Genomic DNA, 18869 nt, shown 5'->3' with positions numbered 1-18869 from the left:
CAAAGCCGGGATTCAAACCCAGGCGTGTCCGACTCCAATGTCCACGCAACAATGAATTGCCTATAAACACCGTAGGGATTTTCCCAGAAATAAATTGTAGATTTCCCATTGAAACTCTAACAAAGGAAAAATCAGAAGTCACAGATAGACTTGCCTTTGGAGGACTCTCTGCTCTATTCCCCTCGAGTCTGATAAATTCCTGCCCAGCCATGGTAACTTCTAAATCTGTTATCACAGCATGCTGTCATCGGTGAGGAGGAGTGACGTTACAAAACGTACCAAGCATTGCTTCAATATGCTACACAGGGACACCTCGTTTGGACAACTGCAAATCTTGGTGCGGAAACGATCGTAAGCTTTCCCCCACATTGTAAGTGTTTCCCCCGTGAGTATTTGAGCAGACTCGGCAGAACACGCACATTTTCAATTAGGCATCCAGGTCTGAGGCCGGTAAACCACGTGGGTGTTCAGAAGGGGAAGGCTTCGATCCTGAAAGGATAGTGGGGGGAGAGGATATTCCGTCCATTCCAAGGGGGCAGGGACAATGGCCTGATCCAGGTTTGTGGGTCGTCAGGCTTAAGTACTCTGGAGGGATCCTTTTTAAGAAAAACACTGCAAGGGGCCCCTGGGGGGGGCAGTCCATTAAGCGTCTGCCTTTGACTCAGGTCATGATCCCAGGGTCCTGGGACTGAGTCCCACATCTGGCTCTCTGCTCAGACGGGAGCCTGCTTCTCCCTCTGCCACTCCCCCTGCTTGTGCTCTCTTGCTCTCTCTCTCTCTCAAATAAAAAATAAAATCTTAAAAAAAAAAATCACAAGTGGTCAGTACACACTTGCTAGGGCCCTTTGAAGGGCCTTGGAAGGACCCTTTAAGCGAGAGGTCATGAAGGTAGAATTTCATTAAGCATCAATTTCACCATAGCAGGCAAACAATCTTTCGTGTTGAGCAGGCAAACTTCTTTTATGATAAATGCTGAAAGATGCCGACGAGCACCTAGCCCGTGGCTGCATGCAGTCGGATACAACCAATTACGACTGCCCACAGCAAGTATTAAGCCACTGTGACACTTGCCTGTAACTATGCCACGACGCATGCTTCCCAGGCTATGTGAATACTGTTTCCAACAGAGTGAATTCTCTTCTTTTTGTTTTTTTGCCCAGAAAACATTCATTCATTCAATAAACCTCTTCTGAAGTTTGGGAGATATGACAAAGACCAAGACTACTAAGATCCCTACTTTTACCGAATTGCACCCTAACTGGGAGAACTACAGTAACCAAGTGAGTGTCTATATTCACAATATGATTTCACAGAGTTTTCAGTTCTACAGAGAAAATAAAACTGGGTGATGTGACGGGATATGCCTGGTGCGGGCAGCGCGGAGAGGGTCAACATCACCCAGGGAAGGCAACCTACTTAAGGACACGTTTGTGCCAAAGACCGAACGATGAGAATCCAACACTGGGAATTCTTAGTTTCTAATTCGATTTTTATGATTCTGGGATCTATTTAATTATTAATTTATAAGAGCTTTAGACACTCATCCGTGGACATTTTTTAAACATTGCATTTAAAGGGGCGCCTGGGTGGCTCGGTCTATTAAGCGGCTGCCTTTGGCTCAGGTCACGATCCCGGGGTCCTGGGATTGAGTCCCAATCCCACATCTGGCTCTCTGCTCAGCAGGGAGTCTGCTTCTCTCTCACAGGCTCCCTCTGTGTTCTCCCTCTCTCTCTCTCTCAAATAAATAAATAAGATCTTTAAAAAAATAAACTTGCCTTTATGTTTTCTCTTGATACTGAGCAGAGCTTTGCACATTTATTCAAGAACATCATATGTGTGATAGTAATTGGAGTAGCTCTAATTGAGAAGTTTAAAGATCGGTTTAAACTTAAAGAAGGAGCCCCTTGCATGCAGCATTATCAGATTATATGTCCTCCTCAAATACAGCATTTAAAAAATGAAGAAATAGTCACTTACATCTGAAATGTGGTTACAGTTAAAAACTTACCTTCATATGTACTGGCTCAGTTAATGATCACAAGAATCCTATGAAATAGACATTATTTATTTAAAGATTTATTTATTTATTTTAGAGAGAGGGAGAGATTATGCACAGGGGTGAGGGGCAGAGGGAGAGGGAGACTCCCAAGCAGACTCCCTGCTGGGTGTGGAGCCAGATGCGGGGCTCGATCCCAGGACCCTGAGATCATGATCTGAGCCGAAATCAAGAGTTGGCCAATCAACCGACTGAGCCACCCAGGAACCCCAGGTCTGAATGATTAGAACGATTTTACAGGTGAAGAAACTAAGGCTCAGAGAAGTAATTGGCTTGAGGCAACCTAGGTATTAATGCTGGACTCTGAGCTGCATTTCCCGCTTCTGCTGCATCTCAGAAAAGCGTGGCTATCAATGCTTGAGCTCCAAAAAAGAAACTGAGTCAGAGGCCGGAAGACATGGCAGGGGCCCCTCAGCTGCTACCTCCACATGCTGCTTGGGGAAATTGTTCAGATCAGGGGTAGGCACGTGGTCTCTGTGACCCCCTCCTCCGAGCCTATGAAACCAACTGGCTGCTGAGCTGAATTGTTACTTTCACCCCAGTGTTTAGTTATGAGCTTATGCCCATTTTCTACTCACGAAAAGAACAATTAAACCCTTCTCATTTATATTTGAAAAAACAGGAAGTATCATCATCAGTAGAGCTCACCCGGAAAATACGTGCAACACTCACTCATTAGCCCCCTCGAACTCAGGGCAAGCACAGCTACTCCTTACAACATAAAGAGTAATTCGATTGCCTACCTTTGATTTTGACATCTTTTCACACTGCCAACACCTCAGTGTGTCTCTCCCTCTACTTATTTAAAATCAGTTCCACCTGGGGTAGTCCAAAGTTTTCGTTTTCTGTACAATATATTACTTTGTGATTTAAACAAATGCTTCAAAAGAGTAAGTAACAAGTATGATGACAACCCCACTGCCAACGACAGATCTTACTTGGCACTTAGACTATGGGTCAAGCTCTGTACATGATTCATCTCATTTCATCCCTACAGCAACTCGCGAGGCATCCACACAGTAAGATACATTTCTTACTGCTATTTCACAGAGCTGGAGACTGAGGCCTAGAGAAGTCAGATAGTTATCCCAAGGGTACGAAGCGAGTCAGTGGCACCTTTTGGACACAAATCCACGCATCTAGATTTATTCGTGAGTGAGTTCTATCTACCAGGCTCTGTGTGATGGAGCCTGATTTAAGGTTCATCCTGTTCTTGGGTGCAGAGTCCCATGTGGGGCTGACTCTCCTGTCACAAGCTTTTCCACCTCTTTGTATATATTGTGGAATATCATCCGCTACTCATTCATATATGCAACGCGCAATGTAGGTATGAAGAAGGAGTTAATGGCAGGCACCGTGGTCTGCGCTGAACAAAGCAAGGGATGAGCTGAATTCACTTCTGCCTTCGCTTTGCTTGCAATCTACTTGACCCAGAGACTGAAAATGACTGCGATAAAAGATTGATGGTATTAGGATAAAAGTCCGTGCAGGGCACTACCTGCCTCTTGTGTGTTTCAAAGAGATATCAGGATACTAGGTGTGAAAAAAGAAAGGCTTTGAGCCATTGGCAAGTCAAGAGGTGTAAGATGAAGTATTTATACTCCGGTGATTAATAAACAGAAGTGGTTTCCACTGAGTTAAACTGTAGACTCTTGGACGATGGGAAAGGAGCAAGAGGAGCCGATGAAGAAGAAAGTTGAACAGGAACACCCTCTGTTGTAAATGAATCTTCTGCAGAATTTATCATTCAACTGATTAAGGAGGAAAGGGAAATTATTCCTCAATATTTGTTAATAATAATCATATTTGGGGAAAGGCGTTCATGGGAAATGCTCTTTGATTCAGTCATTATTTTATTTATTTGGTACAATGCTACTAAGTGTCCACTACCATGTTAGATATTGGGGGGAGACATGAGTCCTCCATTGATCAAGAAACTTGGATTCTAGTGAAGAGATATAAGACACACCATATGTAACCATAAGTTGGAAAGTGCCAAGCTTACCAAACTCCAGTTAATTATGAGAATACTACCTATAAAATCTCATCTTATTTTACTCCTGGCATCTAACTCAGGGTTTGGTTTACATTCCCTAATGCACTAACCCGAATAGTGATTATACACTGGTTAATATTAGGAAAGCTCTGAAGAGGGCTCTGAGGAAAAGTCAATTAATGTGGAATTCTGACTGGATTTTGATGACTTAGTTGAGTCCTAAATAATTAAGAAGTCAACCGAGTGTACTGGATGGCCCCTGGATCAATCTGTGCCTGAAGCCTGTCAGGAATGGAACTCAGGCCAGTCAAAGCTGCTCGGGAGGAGGACCGCACGTCGTGGAAGATGACCTTCAGAGGTCATAATCAGTTTGTTTCCCATGGTGGGCAGGTAGGCAAGAAGCTTGAGCCTTTAGAATAGTTCGGAGGACCCAGGATGCTTTTGCTGTGAGAAAAGCCAAGGGAATTTGCTGAAAACCCAGCACTATCCTTGGCCGGCCCAGGCTTTCCCACTGGCAGCAAGAGCCTTCATGGAGGTTCACTGGAAGCTGGTAGCTCCACAGGGACCTGGGTCTCCTTCTCTGAGCAGCTTCACTCTACTTTTTCCCTACGTTAAGAAAACTCCTCTGACTTCCGCACATCTCTCTGTGTACCCCTATCGATCACACCACAGTCCTGTTGTGGTGAAGGTACACTTACCCCACATATTCAGTAACCTGAGGGGGCATTGTGGTTCTGATCGCCAAGGCCAGGATGCGTTGGGATTCCTGTCATTCCAGACTAAAAGTCTCCTGTGAGGAAGAGAGGCAGGGCCCTCCTGACGGAGGAAGCAGCATACGAGGAGGCACACGTTGTGAGCCCATGATATGCTGAGGAGACGTCGCTAATTCACAACTCATACTGGTTGGTATATGGGCTCAGGAACACGACTGTAGGTCCAAATACCAGCTCTGGAACTTACTAGCTATTATATAATTCTCGGTTTATGGTTTTCCTCATCTATAAAATGGGAGGTAAAATTATCACCCACGTCAGAGGGTTGCTCTGATAATTAAATAGAGTAATACAGTTGATCCTTTAACCATGTGAGGGGTGGGGCACGAACCCGGCGTTATGGGATCGAGCCCCACATCAGGCTCCTCGCTGGGAGCCTGCTTCTTCCTCTCCCACTCCCCCTGCTTGTGTTCCCTCTCTCGCTAGCTGTCTCTATCTCTGTCAAATAAATAAATAAAACCTTAAAAAAAAAAAGAAAAGCTACATGTGGCTTTCGACTTCCAAAAACTTAACTTAGCACCGAAGCCTACTGTTGACTAGAAACCTTACTGATAACACAAACAGTTGATTCACATGTATTTTGTATGTTGTATGTATTATATGCTGTATTCCTACAATAAAGTAACGCAGAGAAAGGAAAATGTTGTTAAGAAAGTCATAAGGAAGAGAAAATGCCTTTACAGTACTTACTATATTTACTGAAAAAATCCGCGTATAAGTGGACCCACTGTGTTGTTCCAGAAGGGTCACCTATATATATGTAAAGAGCATCATAATACATCATCCAACACACAGTAAATGCTATAGAAGGACTAGTTGTTAATTCTATCCAGGTAATGTTTAAGGTGAAGAAAGCAGGTAAGAAATGGACTGGATTCTAAAGGCAGTGGAAATTGGCACTGGATTCCCCATCATCACAAAATCAGGGGGCTTAAAACAGGAGCAATTTATTCTCTCAAAGTTCTGGAGGTCAGAAGTCTGGAACGCAGGTGTAAGCAAGTTGGGTCTTTCCAGGAGCAATCAGGGAGAGACCACCCCACGCCACTCTCCTAGCTTTTGCTGGCTACCAGTGGTCCTTGGCCTTCCTTGGCTTGTGCTTCTCTCCAATCTCAAGTCCAGATGGAGTCCTAGATCTGTCAATTCCAGTCTCTGTCTCCTTCCGCACTTGGTGCTTGCCCCAGGGGTCTCTCCTCTCTGTCTCTGTGTCTCTTCTTGCCTTGAGACCAGAGTTCTCAGCCTGTCTCAATTTTGTAGACCCCTCTCACTAATCAAGGGTAGTTTCAGTATTTCTATTTTTATTTTTGTAATTAACATATAATATATTATTTGTTTCAGGGGTCCAGGTCTGTGATTCATCAGTCTTACACAACACCCAGCATTCACCACAACACATATCCTCCCCAATGTCCATCACCCAGCCGCCCCGTCCCACCACTCCCCTCCCCTCAAGCAACCCTCAGTTTGTTTAATGGTTGAGTCTCTTCTGGTTTGTCTCCCTCTCTGGTTTTGTCTTGTTTCATTTCTTCAATATTTTTAAAAGATCTGTTTGGATTCTTTTGATTTTTTTTTTCAATCAAGATACAAATCATTTTTACTTTACAGAAAAGGATATCTTGGGGCTGGTCCAGATCCTTCTGATTTTTCAGAAATAATTTGTGAAATGTTATTGCATTATAGTAGACCTCCACGTAACTGATTGATGGAGGCTTCCAATATGCTAAGTACTCGTAGCTAGCTGGCCCCTGGCCATCCACCACCCATATCTGGTCCCTCAGTTAGTCCTATCTCTGCGAACAGGCAGTAGTGTTTGTTCCCAAATCTGTTTTATGAGTTGTACTTGCCATTGCTATCACCAAATTAAATTGAGTATACTGTAAACAACAAAATGTAAGCATGGAAAGACAGCAAGTGTTTGTTTCTACGAAAAATAAATCAAACCTTTGTAAATATTTAGTTTCCTTCTAAAATATTACTCTCAAATTAGGTGTGGGCAAGACTTTGCAAAAGATTAGAAACATACACGGACAATTCTAGAATTGTTCTGTACTCAGATGACTCTAAAAACAGTCTTAAATTATTTGTTCTCTTTTATGGCCAATCCATTTTGGCTGCGGTTTATGCAAAATAGAGGAGACAGAATTCCCATCAATGGGCCTGTTCTCAAAACCAGCTGAAATAAGCTATGCTAGGCATGACTCATTTTTTAAAAACACTTTTTTATTTTCCCCTGCTCTGTTCTACTGCCACTTTTGAGATGGGCCTTGAACTATATCCAGGCAACAGAGCATGCCCTCCCTGCAGCATTTTATAGCTGGGCTGTATTGGGTTTCCAATTCCAATGTCTTTAGTCAAAATTCCCTGGACAGGTTTATGAGATAAAAGGGGCCCATTGGGCTCTCTGGCTGCTCCTCAGCCTCTCCAGGCTGGATCAAAGGTATTAAGGGCAGTAATGGTGATTGATTCTTTCTATCTGAATTGCCTTTGTGAAATGTTAATTGTATGCAAATGAGCGCAGGGTGATGGCCTTTCTCTGAAGAGGGGGAGTATTTCAAATTAGTACTGCCCTGGGATGACAACTAGGAATAAGAACACAGACAGCAAGAAGAAAAACTATAGTTACTAGAATCAGGGTGCATTCTGCTGTGAAGTTCAGCGTATGCCCCAGGTGGTCCAATAGCTCAAGGACCGACTGTGACATCCAACCTTCACTCAGCTGCTTGATTTCCTCACAGCAGCCTTGAGATGGAGGGATTATCATTTTTGATGGATGAAGGATCCAAAATTCAGCCAGTTTAACGGGTGCACCCAAGGTCACTCAGGTATGGAGCTGGAACTAGCAATCGAATCCAAGTTTGTTCTACAGAGCTCACACTCTTTCCACCCGGCCAGAAAATGCAAATAGTGGACTGGGAAGATCACAAAGAACCAGGCCGCCAGATGGAAGGCAGGAGGCGGCGTTCCACCCACAGGGGGTAAACACAGACCCCTGAGGGAAGTGAGCTCTTCCAGGAGGGTCAAGGCCATTAACAGGAGGTCTCTGTTCACTGCTCAGCATCTTGCCAGCGCTTCGAGGGAGTCACGGTGCTTATCGAGACAACAGGCAAAGTGTAAAAAAAACGTGCTAACTACAAATCCCTGAATGCCAGTCGTAGCTCATGACTGGAAAGAGCAGAGGGAGCTTCCTAGAGGGGACGTCTGAGCATCAGCTTCGTAGAGGGGGTGTTGGTGAGATGTTCACAGACAGAGCCCTAACATTTGTAGAGCTCTTTACAGTTGAAATAACACTTTTTCAGGCATTATGTTATTGTGTCTCAGAACACCCCCCTGGGTTAGGGCAGGAATTATCATGTCTAATTCAGAGATGAGAAAGCTCACACACAAAGTGGTTCAACAATTTGCTTAGTGCGTCATGGAAATGGGAGGAGTTGCGAGGGCAGCCCCGTCCAGTGGAAATATCATATGAGCCACATTTCAAAATCCCTGGTGCACACATTGGAAAAAGTAGAAAGACACAGTTGAAACTCACGTCAGTAGTATATTCTATTTAATCAGATATTATTTTTTTGATGTGTAATCAATATGTAACCAAGAGTTAAAAAGTTTATATTAAGGAGATATTTTGCATTCTTTTTGTTTTAGGTATTGTCTTCAAACTCTGCTGTGTGTTTTATGCTCACAGTACATCTCAATTTAGACAAAGAGTATTTTAGGTGCTCGAGAGCCACACGTGGCCCCGGCGGTTACCATGTTGGGCAGGACAGTTTTCTGACTCCTTGTCTTTCTAGCTCTACTGAACCGCCTTCCATATACAGGGAGCAAGGGAGGGCAGCAGGGCATCTCATGCAAAGGGAGCAATAGGAACATGTAATTCAGGGCCCTGGCAGGACACACCTGGTACCTCAGAAAGGATAACAGAAGAGATGTTAATGAGGAGTTAAGGAACTCAACAATGGATAGTTAAATATCCGAAGGCTAGAAAGAGTGAATCTACAAATACTCCTGGAACCTGGCAAGTCCTATAGCTGGAGGAGAGGGGGGCCTGAGAGAAGCTGTGGCCCTTGGTAGAGAAATGCAGCCATTGTCATTCCACAGCTTGGCCAGGATAATAGGGAGAGAAAACCATTGACCTCGTTGCACTCCCATCTTCTAGTCTTCATTCTGTACCTCCCATTGGCCAAACCCAACCAGAGGCTAGACAGTAATGAGCTTGTTGATGCACCCAAAGGTTAGCCTCCAGGGGCACTGAGAAGGCAGAGAAGGGTAGAGGCCGGATGTGGAGGGTGAGCAGGGGAATATCAAGAAGAAGTCAAAGGCACAGAAGTGTGGGGCATGTTTGCTGGTCTGGGGGAGTACAAGAACGGAGTTAGTAAGTAAAATGATTGAGAAGTCAGGCGGGGCCGGGTAGTGGATGGACTATAATATTCGGTAAATGAGATTGGATTGTATACTGCGAGCTGTATTCTGGGGGGGCTTTAGTGTAAATTCTTATAACCAAAATGGGAAAAAAAAGGGTGGCTCAGTCAGTAAAGGATCTGCCTTCTTCTCCGGTCACGATCTCAGGGTCCTGGGATGGAACCCCACTTTGGGCTCCCTGCTCAGCTGGGAGTCTGCTTCTCCCTCTGCCCCTCCCTCCTGTTTGTGGGTTCTCTCTCTCTCTCAAATAAATAAAATCTTTTTTAAAAATGGGGGCACTAAGATAATGATCCTGACAGATGTTACACTGAGGTTGGGCTCTGAGACATGAATTAGTCACGTGCCTCACCTCTCCAAAGAACCAGCTGAGAAATAGACACCAGAAGTATACAGGTATCATAAAAGACACTGGCCTTGCTGGCAAAATGGGGACTGTGGCTGCAAAGTGAGTGAACACGGGGTTCTATGCCTTCTTTCTGTACTGGCTACAGCTCTCCAGCCAGAGAGAGGGCAGCTGGGCCATGGTGGGGGCTCACTGCCTCGGTGGGCTAACTGTGGGGAGGAGAGTAGCCTGCAGGGGTGGGCTTTTTGCTAGAGGAGAGAATCCGCATTGTCACCCCCCAAAGAGACCTGGAAAATAAACACACTGTACAGGAATCCTACTCTCTGCAAGATGGACAGAGACAAGAACAGATGGAGAGAACACTGTGGGTCATGCTTCATTCATTTCCATGACGTGTCACATGTTTGCGGTGTCTTCGATTTCATAGATCATAAAGAAAATGTGAAGACAACTTCTTTCTCAAGAGGAACTTCAGGCTGCAGTGACTTCAGGTGGCTAGACCAGCTCACACTAGTTAGAAACTGGTTAGCACCCATTAGACAGCTAACCAGTGTGGGAGGGCTTAAACAGGATTAGAAAAAGAAATACAGGGACATTAGTACATATATGGTGGAGACAGCATCAACGGGAATTGACGCCACGGCTGATGCCAAGGCATCGGGTCAAAAAAATGGGTCATATCAGAGGAAAGTACATTCTGGAGGGGATGAGAGGATCCTGAACAGGCTGAGCCAGTGATACCACGGGGACGTGCAGATGAAGCTGCCCAGCAGGATACTGATGACGGGCATGTGGAGCTCGGAAAAGAACATGATGTTAGGATATTGACATGGAACAATCCAGAAGTGGCGGTTGAAGTCACGATAAATCACAAGAGAGACAAGAGACCAAAACGGTGATTCAGTGGCTATTTAAATTAAATGAAATTTAAGAATCGATTGCTCGGTCACACTATCCACATCTCACATGCCGCACAGTGGTCCTATGTGGCTGATGGTTTCCGGATGACACAGCTCTAAAATTTTCCCGTCATCACAGGAACTGGACACCAGAGCTGCAGAGCATCATGGGTTCGGGGAAGATGGTGACTGGAATAACATTTCACTGTTTATGCCCAAAATACCTGAGGGAAATGAAAGTGAAACCATGGGAAGAAATGAAAAGACGCCATGACAGAAAGAACATGGAGGTGGAGGAACTTGTAGGAGTCAGACAATCAAGAAGATGCCTTGAAGCGAGATTTACTTTTTTAAATTTGAGGCACAACTCTGCCGAGGCTGAAGTCACTTATGTGAAGGAATAACAGAAGGAGAAGATGGAGCAGAGGATCAGGAAGATGGGAGTTAACTGTCAAAGAGAGGTTGGACTCCTGGTTTTTGGAGGACAAAGACCCTGGAAACCATAACACAAGAGGAGAGGATTTCCCAGATCTCTTTATTCACAAGTATTTTTGCATGAAAAACTACTGGGAAAACACAATGACAGCCCCCACGATTATGTTCATCGTCTCTGCTTTTCTTCCCAGCTTGGGCTTCTCGCCTTCTGGATCCAGAGCTATTGTGAAGCACGCAAATGAAGCATCTATCCAATCTCCGAGGAGTTTACAGTGTAGAAGGAAAAATAAAACAAGAGCATAGCAGAATGTAGAAAGAGATTAACGCCGTAAAGAAATACACACACACTCAAAAACACTCATGGAGGTCACAGCTGGGGAGAACAGAGAGGGTCTTTGTGGAGGAGGTAAAATTTGAACTGAGCTTTGAAGAATGGATGAGGTTTAGGGATGAAAGGAGTGTTGGACCAGGTAGGGAAAAGAGCAGAAGCAAAGGCATGAGTGTAAAAAGGTAATAAGAATGTTTAGGAGACCAAGAATATTCCAGTATACACTAGAGAACAGTTAATATGAAATACATTAATAACAGATAAGGATGAGCAAGGCGGATGGTACATGGGTAGTCTTGAATGCAAGAGATGGAAAACAGTAGAAAAATGGCTTGATAGGCGACACAAGAGGGGTTTTGGAATATAATGAGAAGACAGCAAGTGGAAGCTGAAAAACCAAATATTGTGAGATTCTCCCATTTTCAGGTCAACCTTGAATGAATGAATGAATGAATGAATGAATGACAAGGCGCTGCTTTACTTAGTTCCTGTAACTTTAAAAACAATCCCCTAGACCCTGTAGGGCACAAATATGAATCTAACTAACTCAGAACTCAATAGGAAACCTAACTTTCTCACCCAACCTATTGCTGAACCACTAGTTTACACCAATGTTGTCTAACGAAGATGTTTAAGTTAAACAGAATTGCTTTAAAACAGCTAAAGCATCTGCTGCATTTAGCAATCACCTTCCTGCTGCTGCAACATATGGCATCATCAGACACTTCATTCCAGTGCCCCCGGAGCTCCTGAGACACCTCGAGATGCCATGATTACCATAAGCAGGTTTCGGTAATTCTCAAACTAAAAGAAAAACAATTAATTCATTTTAATATTTAAAATAAACATGGGCCATTGGATCATTTGGGAGAAGTGGGATTACAGTAACTATAATAATTAGAATTCAGCTCCCCAAAGATAGATGTTCTAAGATTCAGCTTCTAGATGGAAAATTCCCATAACAGGTCTATGTAAGACATGTGTTCAGGCCGTCCCAGTCTATCCTGAATTGGATAAGAGTCCTCCCCTCACCATTCTTCATGGGGGTCACAAGGAGCACAAGTCCCTTTCCTTTTACATAGGAGAATTATTACAACATAACCCTTGTGTAGGTAGAAGTAAGGCCAGGAGCCAAAGTTTGAATTCAATATAACTGAGTTAAATAGACATTAATCAGAAGATCTTATATTCCAGCCATTGTGCTGGATTAATGCCAAGACAACCAGATGAATTGGAAAGAGCAGGTGCCTTCAAATGGTCTGTACTGGTGTGGAGGACAGAGAGACACTCAGGCTAGCAAGTGTCACAAAGTGCGACAGGGTCTATAACAGTTAACTTTAAGGCGTGCTGGAAATAGGAGCAAAGCATTTCCATTCAACTTGGAAAGATGAAAAGCAAGCCTCATGGAGGAAGGGATGCTGGTGCAGAACTTTCAGGGTGAAAACATTAGGAGGGAGGTGGGCTTTCTAGGCTGAGAACCACAGAGCACAGGCCCGTTGTACAACAGTTCAGGGAGCTGATGGTCATATGGTATTGAAAGAGTGGCGAGGGAGTGGAGAAGACCCTAGAGAGAGACGATGCGGGCTAGAAGGTGGAGGGCCTGTTGGGCCACCTGTGGGGGTTGGGATTTTATCTGGGAGGGAATGTGGCCACTAAAGGGTGTTCTTGCAGGGAAGAGTGGTATCAATGTCATTATCGCCACAGCATCCTCTTCCACGGACTTGAGTACATTCTCTGCCTCGGGCTAAGTGTTCATCCTGAACCCTCACCACAGCCCTTGGAGGAAGGCAGAATCATCACGCTCATCTTACACCCACAAAGTCAAGGTCTCCCAAGGGAGTAATTAACCTACACTTCCAGGCAGCCCAGAAAATAGGATTGGAATCCAGATCTTCCACACATGGAAGGTGTGGCTCTTAACCCCTATCTTATACTGACTCTGAACTAGACCAGGGTTTTGGGAAGAAGAACAGATTGGAGGAAGAGGAGCTGGAGACCAAGAGACCAGCTAGATGTTTAGTATGTGCTGTGCTGGTTACAACTGGGTATAAAGTTACTAAAAAAAAAAAAGGCAATGCCCTTGCCTCCCCAAAGGAAAGAGACAATATGTGCTCAACCTCTCGACGATGCCAACCATCTCAATGAACTATGTCAGCATTCGGACCATTCAGTAGTTTCTGCCTGGCGTGCCAGCTGCAATGGGAGGGAAAGACGTTGAGAACAGCCTTCAAGAAGCTTTGTTAAAAACCTAGTTTGAAGAGACCTGACTGCTTGCTCTCGACCGTAGACCCACTCACGCAACCTCAGGCTATCCCAGGAAAAGGCCTCTTTCCCCGGACCTCAAGCGTCTCATCAAACTATGGGACCTGCCAAGCAAGGGGGGGGCAGGGCTCATGTGCCACTTAGCCTCTAGATATTGCTTGGCGATTTTCTTTGGAAAAATTTTTGATAATCCCTGTTAAATATTGGCAATCTCAGTCATTTTATAACCATCTATTCCGTGTTGGTTTTCAGGCACTGCTGGTGGGCTATATAGAGAATGAGCCATGGGTCACTCTTAAGGGGTCAGTTACCCTAACAGGGTAACAAGCATGCAGTGATCGAGGTCCAGTGTTCCATGGCAGAACGGAGACGTGCAATAGATTTTCTTCCTTTTGGTATGCCCAGCACATTAAGCAACAGCAGCGTATAGTTAACATTCAATAAATATACACCGAATGGAAAAGTGAGCTCAGTGGTATGGCATTGAAGAAAACACATAACTTTGCTAGCGGGCATGGAGAACACCTGCTTCCCCATGTTGCTGTCCTTCACCACATCACATGTATCATCTCAACAGTATCCTTGCTAGTTCTTTCTTCCCTCTCTTCCAATAATTAAAGTTCTACTAATCCTCCAGGTCCACTCCAGAGTGTAGACTGAGACTGACTTGTCTCTGTAACCCCATTATGAATAGATGAATGAATGGATAGATGAGTAAATAGAGGAATGATGGAAGAAGTCATCATGGAAGTGCTCATAACTGTCCCAAAAAACTGTGTCCTCCCTTTTTCAGAATGTTTGTGTGGTTAGACCCTTTCATGGCAGTCTTCACTGTTTCTTCGCGGAGCCAAATCCTACTAACATGTCAACTCAGGCATCATCTCTTTTAGATTGCCTTCCATCAGCCTGCTTCTAGGTTTGACTCATACGTTATTGCCATCCTCTTTCATACCTGTAAACTCTGGAAGACCAGGAACCAACTGCTAGCCACTGTTATGTTCCCAATGCCCAGCGAGGTTCATGGCACATAACAGATCCACAAATGAATTAAAGTAAGTCATTTAAATATTAGTTTTGTATCCTACCATGAGACAAAGCCAGCTCTTGAAAAATCCCACAAAACTTGAACGTTTCTATAGAATAAGGCCTCTTGATTCTGTATTTTATAAGTACAAAAAAATGCAGTTTGGTCTCCCCTGGGATAAGTTCCCAAGGAAAAGGGACGTGCTGTCACTTAGGCCCTTAAAGTGTCTCCTTTGCATGGTACAGAATTTCTAACAGTTATGGTATTATAATTAGCTCTGATAAGAGGTAAATGGGGTTGGATTTGTTAATGACACATGATTTTTTTTTAAGATTTTATTTATTTATTTGACAGAGAGAGAGAGGCAGTGAGAGAGGGAATACAAGCAGGGGGAGTGGGAAAGGGAGAAGCAGGCTTCCCGCCGAGTAGGGAGCCCGATGCGGGGCTCGATCCCAGAACGCGGGGATCATGACCTGAGCCGAAGGCAGACGCTTAACGACTGAGCCACCCAGGTGGCCCTGACGTGATATTTTAACAGATATGGAGCCTAATGCTGAGCTCTGGCTGCTGGAAACCTAAGGCAAACCACCATCCGATTTCCATCCAAATGAGTAAGTTTCACTTGTGTTTCAAGTGACACAAGCCAACCCATAATGTGTTCTCATAGAAGTCCTCCTGGGATTGAGTTCTGCTGGCTGACTCATGGAAATCATTCTGCACAATCATGCTCATAGAAACTCCTCACTGAATTACAAGAGCACTACACACAGTACTTCTCACTAAGGTGCCCCTTCAGGAAGGGTATTCTTATTCCCATGTGTCTCCCATGGGGGCACAAAAGCTCAGAGTTTGGTTGAGCTCACTAAGAGAGTAAGTAATTCACCAAAGATGCCAAATCCTGAGCAGTCTCGTTGCAAAGCCTTCTCTGCCCATCTACCACTGAGGAAGTTCTCAGGGACAATGGAGACCGGAAGCAGAGACCACATGTCAATGGAAAGGAACCTTAGCTTTGAATGATACGGAGCCAGCTACCTTAGCTACTGCCTCTGGGGGCAGGGGATGATCAATATACCAGAAACACGTTATTCTAACGGTGAGCACAAGGCTATAACAACCTATAGCATATTCTGCTGCATATTTAGAACAAAGAATAGTCCACCAAAAGACAGTCTTTTCTTTTAATTAGCCTGACTTATACTTTTTTTTTAAGATTTAACTTATTGTTGAGAGAGAAAGAGAGAGAAGAGAGGAGGGGGAGAGAGAGAGAAACCCAAGCGGACTCTGCACTGAACATGGAGCCCGACGTGGGGCTTGCTCTCACTACCCTAAGATCAGACCTGAGCTGACACCCAAGAGTCGGTCACCCAACCAACTGCACCACCGAGGTATCCCCGGACTTACGATTTTGTATTGACTTATACACATTATCTCACTTGAGGGAAACACAAAGCTGGAAAGAAAGATCCTGTCCCCATGCATGGATGAGGAACCAGAGCAGAAAGCTCACTGCCTTTGGTGACCCAACCAGGAGGTAAGACAGCTGTGGATGAACTCTTAACAACTGTTCCCTACATTCCAGCTGTCACTTATTCTCCCCTCTGTATAGTATCCTTTCCTTCCTCCTTCCATCGGCTTAAAAAAACGAAAGCTTATAAAGGATGGAGGAAGGTCCCTCTACCGCGTGGAATGACTACATCGCAGTGACTCCAGGACACTCAACTTGAAGGACGGGAAAAGAAGAAAAGTCTTATGGGTATGATAAAGCAATCATTTTCAGGGCCTCCAATATTTCATAAACAGTAAATAAAAGCCTGAGTTTCCCAGCCATCTCACTCACCATTGCCATTCTCATTGCAATAGGGCATCAAGAGCAGTCAAATAAATTATTAATGCAGCAGTCTTCTCTGAATTGGCCCGCATCCCATGGAAAGAGTGACGTGCCAGCCTGGCAACTGTTCTGTTTCACAGAGGAACACAACATATCGTCCTGGGAAATACTTGTGTTGATTGCAAAGGGTGATTTCAAGTCATTTTTCTAAATTGTTTTATAAACATATACAGGACAACTATAATATATCTATTATGAGGTTGCATAATTGTTCTAGACATTAATTTCGTGAAGTCCACGTAGGGTCTGGAAATTCAGTAGTTTCCTCTGTGCCCTTGGCAATGACATATGGCAGCAGGACTTGAGTTTCGCTCGGCCAGTTGCCCCTACCTGTCTGCCTCATCCATGGTCACCAGACCTGGCTTCACTCACTTCAAAGATCCACGTTTTACTGAAGATTTGATCAAATTAAAATGAAGACAAGGTGGCACTTTCGGATAAGTTCTCAAACTACTATTGCATAAAGCTTAATATAACAAGTGGGTATCCATAGATGTAACATTTTTAAGGCAGCCTAGAATGGTGGAACAATATATCTGTTGAGCATAGAATTCCCAAGAGCATATACCATTTAGAAGATTATATGTTGGTTCCATAACCAATTTTCCATATATTCCTGCTACTCTTCTTTGAAAACTGTCTTCAGAAGGAAAGATAGGCATGAATTTTGAATATTATATGAATAATTTTCATGGGGCAAATCTTTATTTTTTGAAAGTTAATTTCATTTTGGGGAAACATATAATTTAGGGCCAAAACTATTTTTAAAATCCTTATAACAGTTACCCAATCAAGATGTCCAAGAAACTTTATTTCAGTCTCTTCAAACTGAAAACCCATGGCCTCCGACCCAACGTAACCTGTTTTCTCTACTGCATCCCCTGTCCTAGGATTGGTATCATGTTCCACAAAATTCCTTGTGTTCTGTAATCTCTTCTGAAAATCAGGATGAGGTATTAGGAACTACACATGTACAAGATTCTTCTATAGGCTTACTACAATTTGATATGTAATGAAAATATTTATTACAAATAACAGTTCACAGTTTCAAAAAAGGAGGGTCAAATATGAGAATGTTAATGGTTTTTAGAACCATGGCCTTGTTCACAAACACAGATGTCAGTCAGAGCATCAGAAAAGCACTTGGTGACAACTCATTTTATTCCTTGTAAACAGCATTTAATGAATGTGGAAAACAAGACCAACCTGCTTCGAGCTCTAAGTTTAACATAACTATTTTAGACTCTGGAATCCATGTCACAAACCTGAAGAAAACACCTGAAGTCAGGATATGTTTGGGGAGGAAAAAATATATGTTTTCTCATGCAACTCAGACACTAGGCCTTTCCAATGGGTACCTGTCTTTGGTTTTCCGTCTCCAGGCGGAGCCTGGCCTCCACACATCTCCGCGTCTCCAGGAAGGCTTGGCGCTGGGCCCGGTCTGACAGGTAACTGATGAAGATTCCAGCTGTGTTCATACACATGAATAACACTGCCTGGGCCACGACCTAAAACACAGTTGCAAACACAGGCTGGTCAGATGATTAAAACAAGAGCTGTTTGGAGACGGAGAGGAAAACATAAAGAAAAACTTCCCAGATAAATCTTAAAGTAGTAATCCAAACGTTTAGTTGCAGGCTAATAGAACCATGCCCTTCATTCAGGTCTTGGGTGAAATGTCATCTCAGAGAGGCCTCCCTTGACCTTTGTATCCAATATAAAGCTTCTCCTACTCCAAGTGTGGGTGAGAACCTGAATAGGCAACTTGAGATTAGATAGGAGCACTTCTCTCTTTCTCGCTCTGTCTCATCTCTCCGCCTTCACTAGCTGAAGTTTTTAGCCTTCTAGCTGGTTAGGGAAGCAGGGCATAAGAAGAGAAAGGAACTAGTAAGAAATAGCTAATTGTACTACTATTATATCTAGCAGCTCTTACAACTTCTCTCAATGATGTAATGGTAAATATGCTAACAGTAAATGCAAAGATCTTACAGAAATAGAAACCACGTGCACGAAATGAAAATTCTAGAAGTGGAAAACACAACACGGAAAATTAAAAGTCCCTGGACGATATTAATAGCATAATGTAGATGGCAGAAGAAAAAACCAATAAACTTAAAGATAAATCAATAAACCAAGAATAATCTTGAAAACAGAGAAAAGTGTTACAGACAGGGGACATGCTCTCCGGTTATGATAATGATTTTCAGGGTAAATAAAAAAGAAAGAGGCCCGCCGGGGCGACGGGGTGGCTCAGTCGTTAAGTGTCTGCCTTCTTCGGCTCGGGGTGTGATCCCAGGGTCCTGGGATCGAGCCCTGCATCAGGCACCCTGCTTTGCTGGGAGCCTGCTTCTCCCTCTCCCAGTCCCCCTGCTTGTGTTCCCTCTCTCGCTGGCTGTCTCTCTCTCTCTGTCAAATAAATAAATAAAATCTTAAAAAAAAAAAAGTAGACATT

General features: G+C 43.9%; 1 protein-coding gene across 3 annotated transcripts in view; it reads right to left on the bottom strand.

Moving 5' to 3' along the window:
• The window catches only part of ADCY8 (adenylate cyclase 8), a 223451-nt gene that overhangs the window by 157783 nt on the left and 46799 nt on the right, over window positions 1-18869 (bottom strand). For all 3 annotated transcript variants that reach the window (XM_045812205.2, XM_087864614.1, XM_087864615.1), the window contains exon 2: window positions 17776-17925. In XM_045812205.2, the coding sequence (XP_045668161.2) occupies window positions 17776-17925 (150 nt within the window). The remainder of the gene's footprint in view (window positions 1-17775; window positions 17926-18869) is intronic.

This window comes from Ursus americanus, chromosome 9 (assembly GCF_024610735.1).
Source record: "Ursus americanus isolate L20-20 chromosome 9, mUrsAme1.1.p, whole genome shotgun sequence".
NCBI lineage: Eukaryota > Metazoa > Chordata > Mammalia > Carnivora > Ursidae > Ursus > Ursus americanus.
The sequence above is the reverse complement of the archived record's forward strand: the minus strand, read 5'-3'. Positions and strand labels throughout refer to the sequence as shown.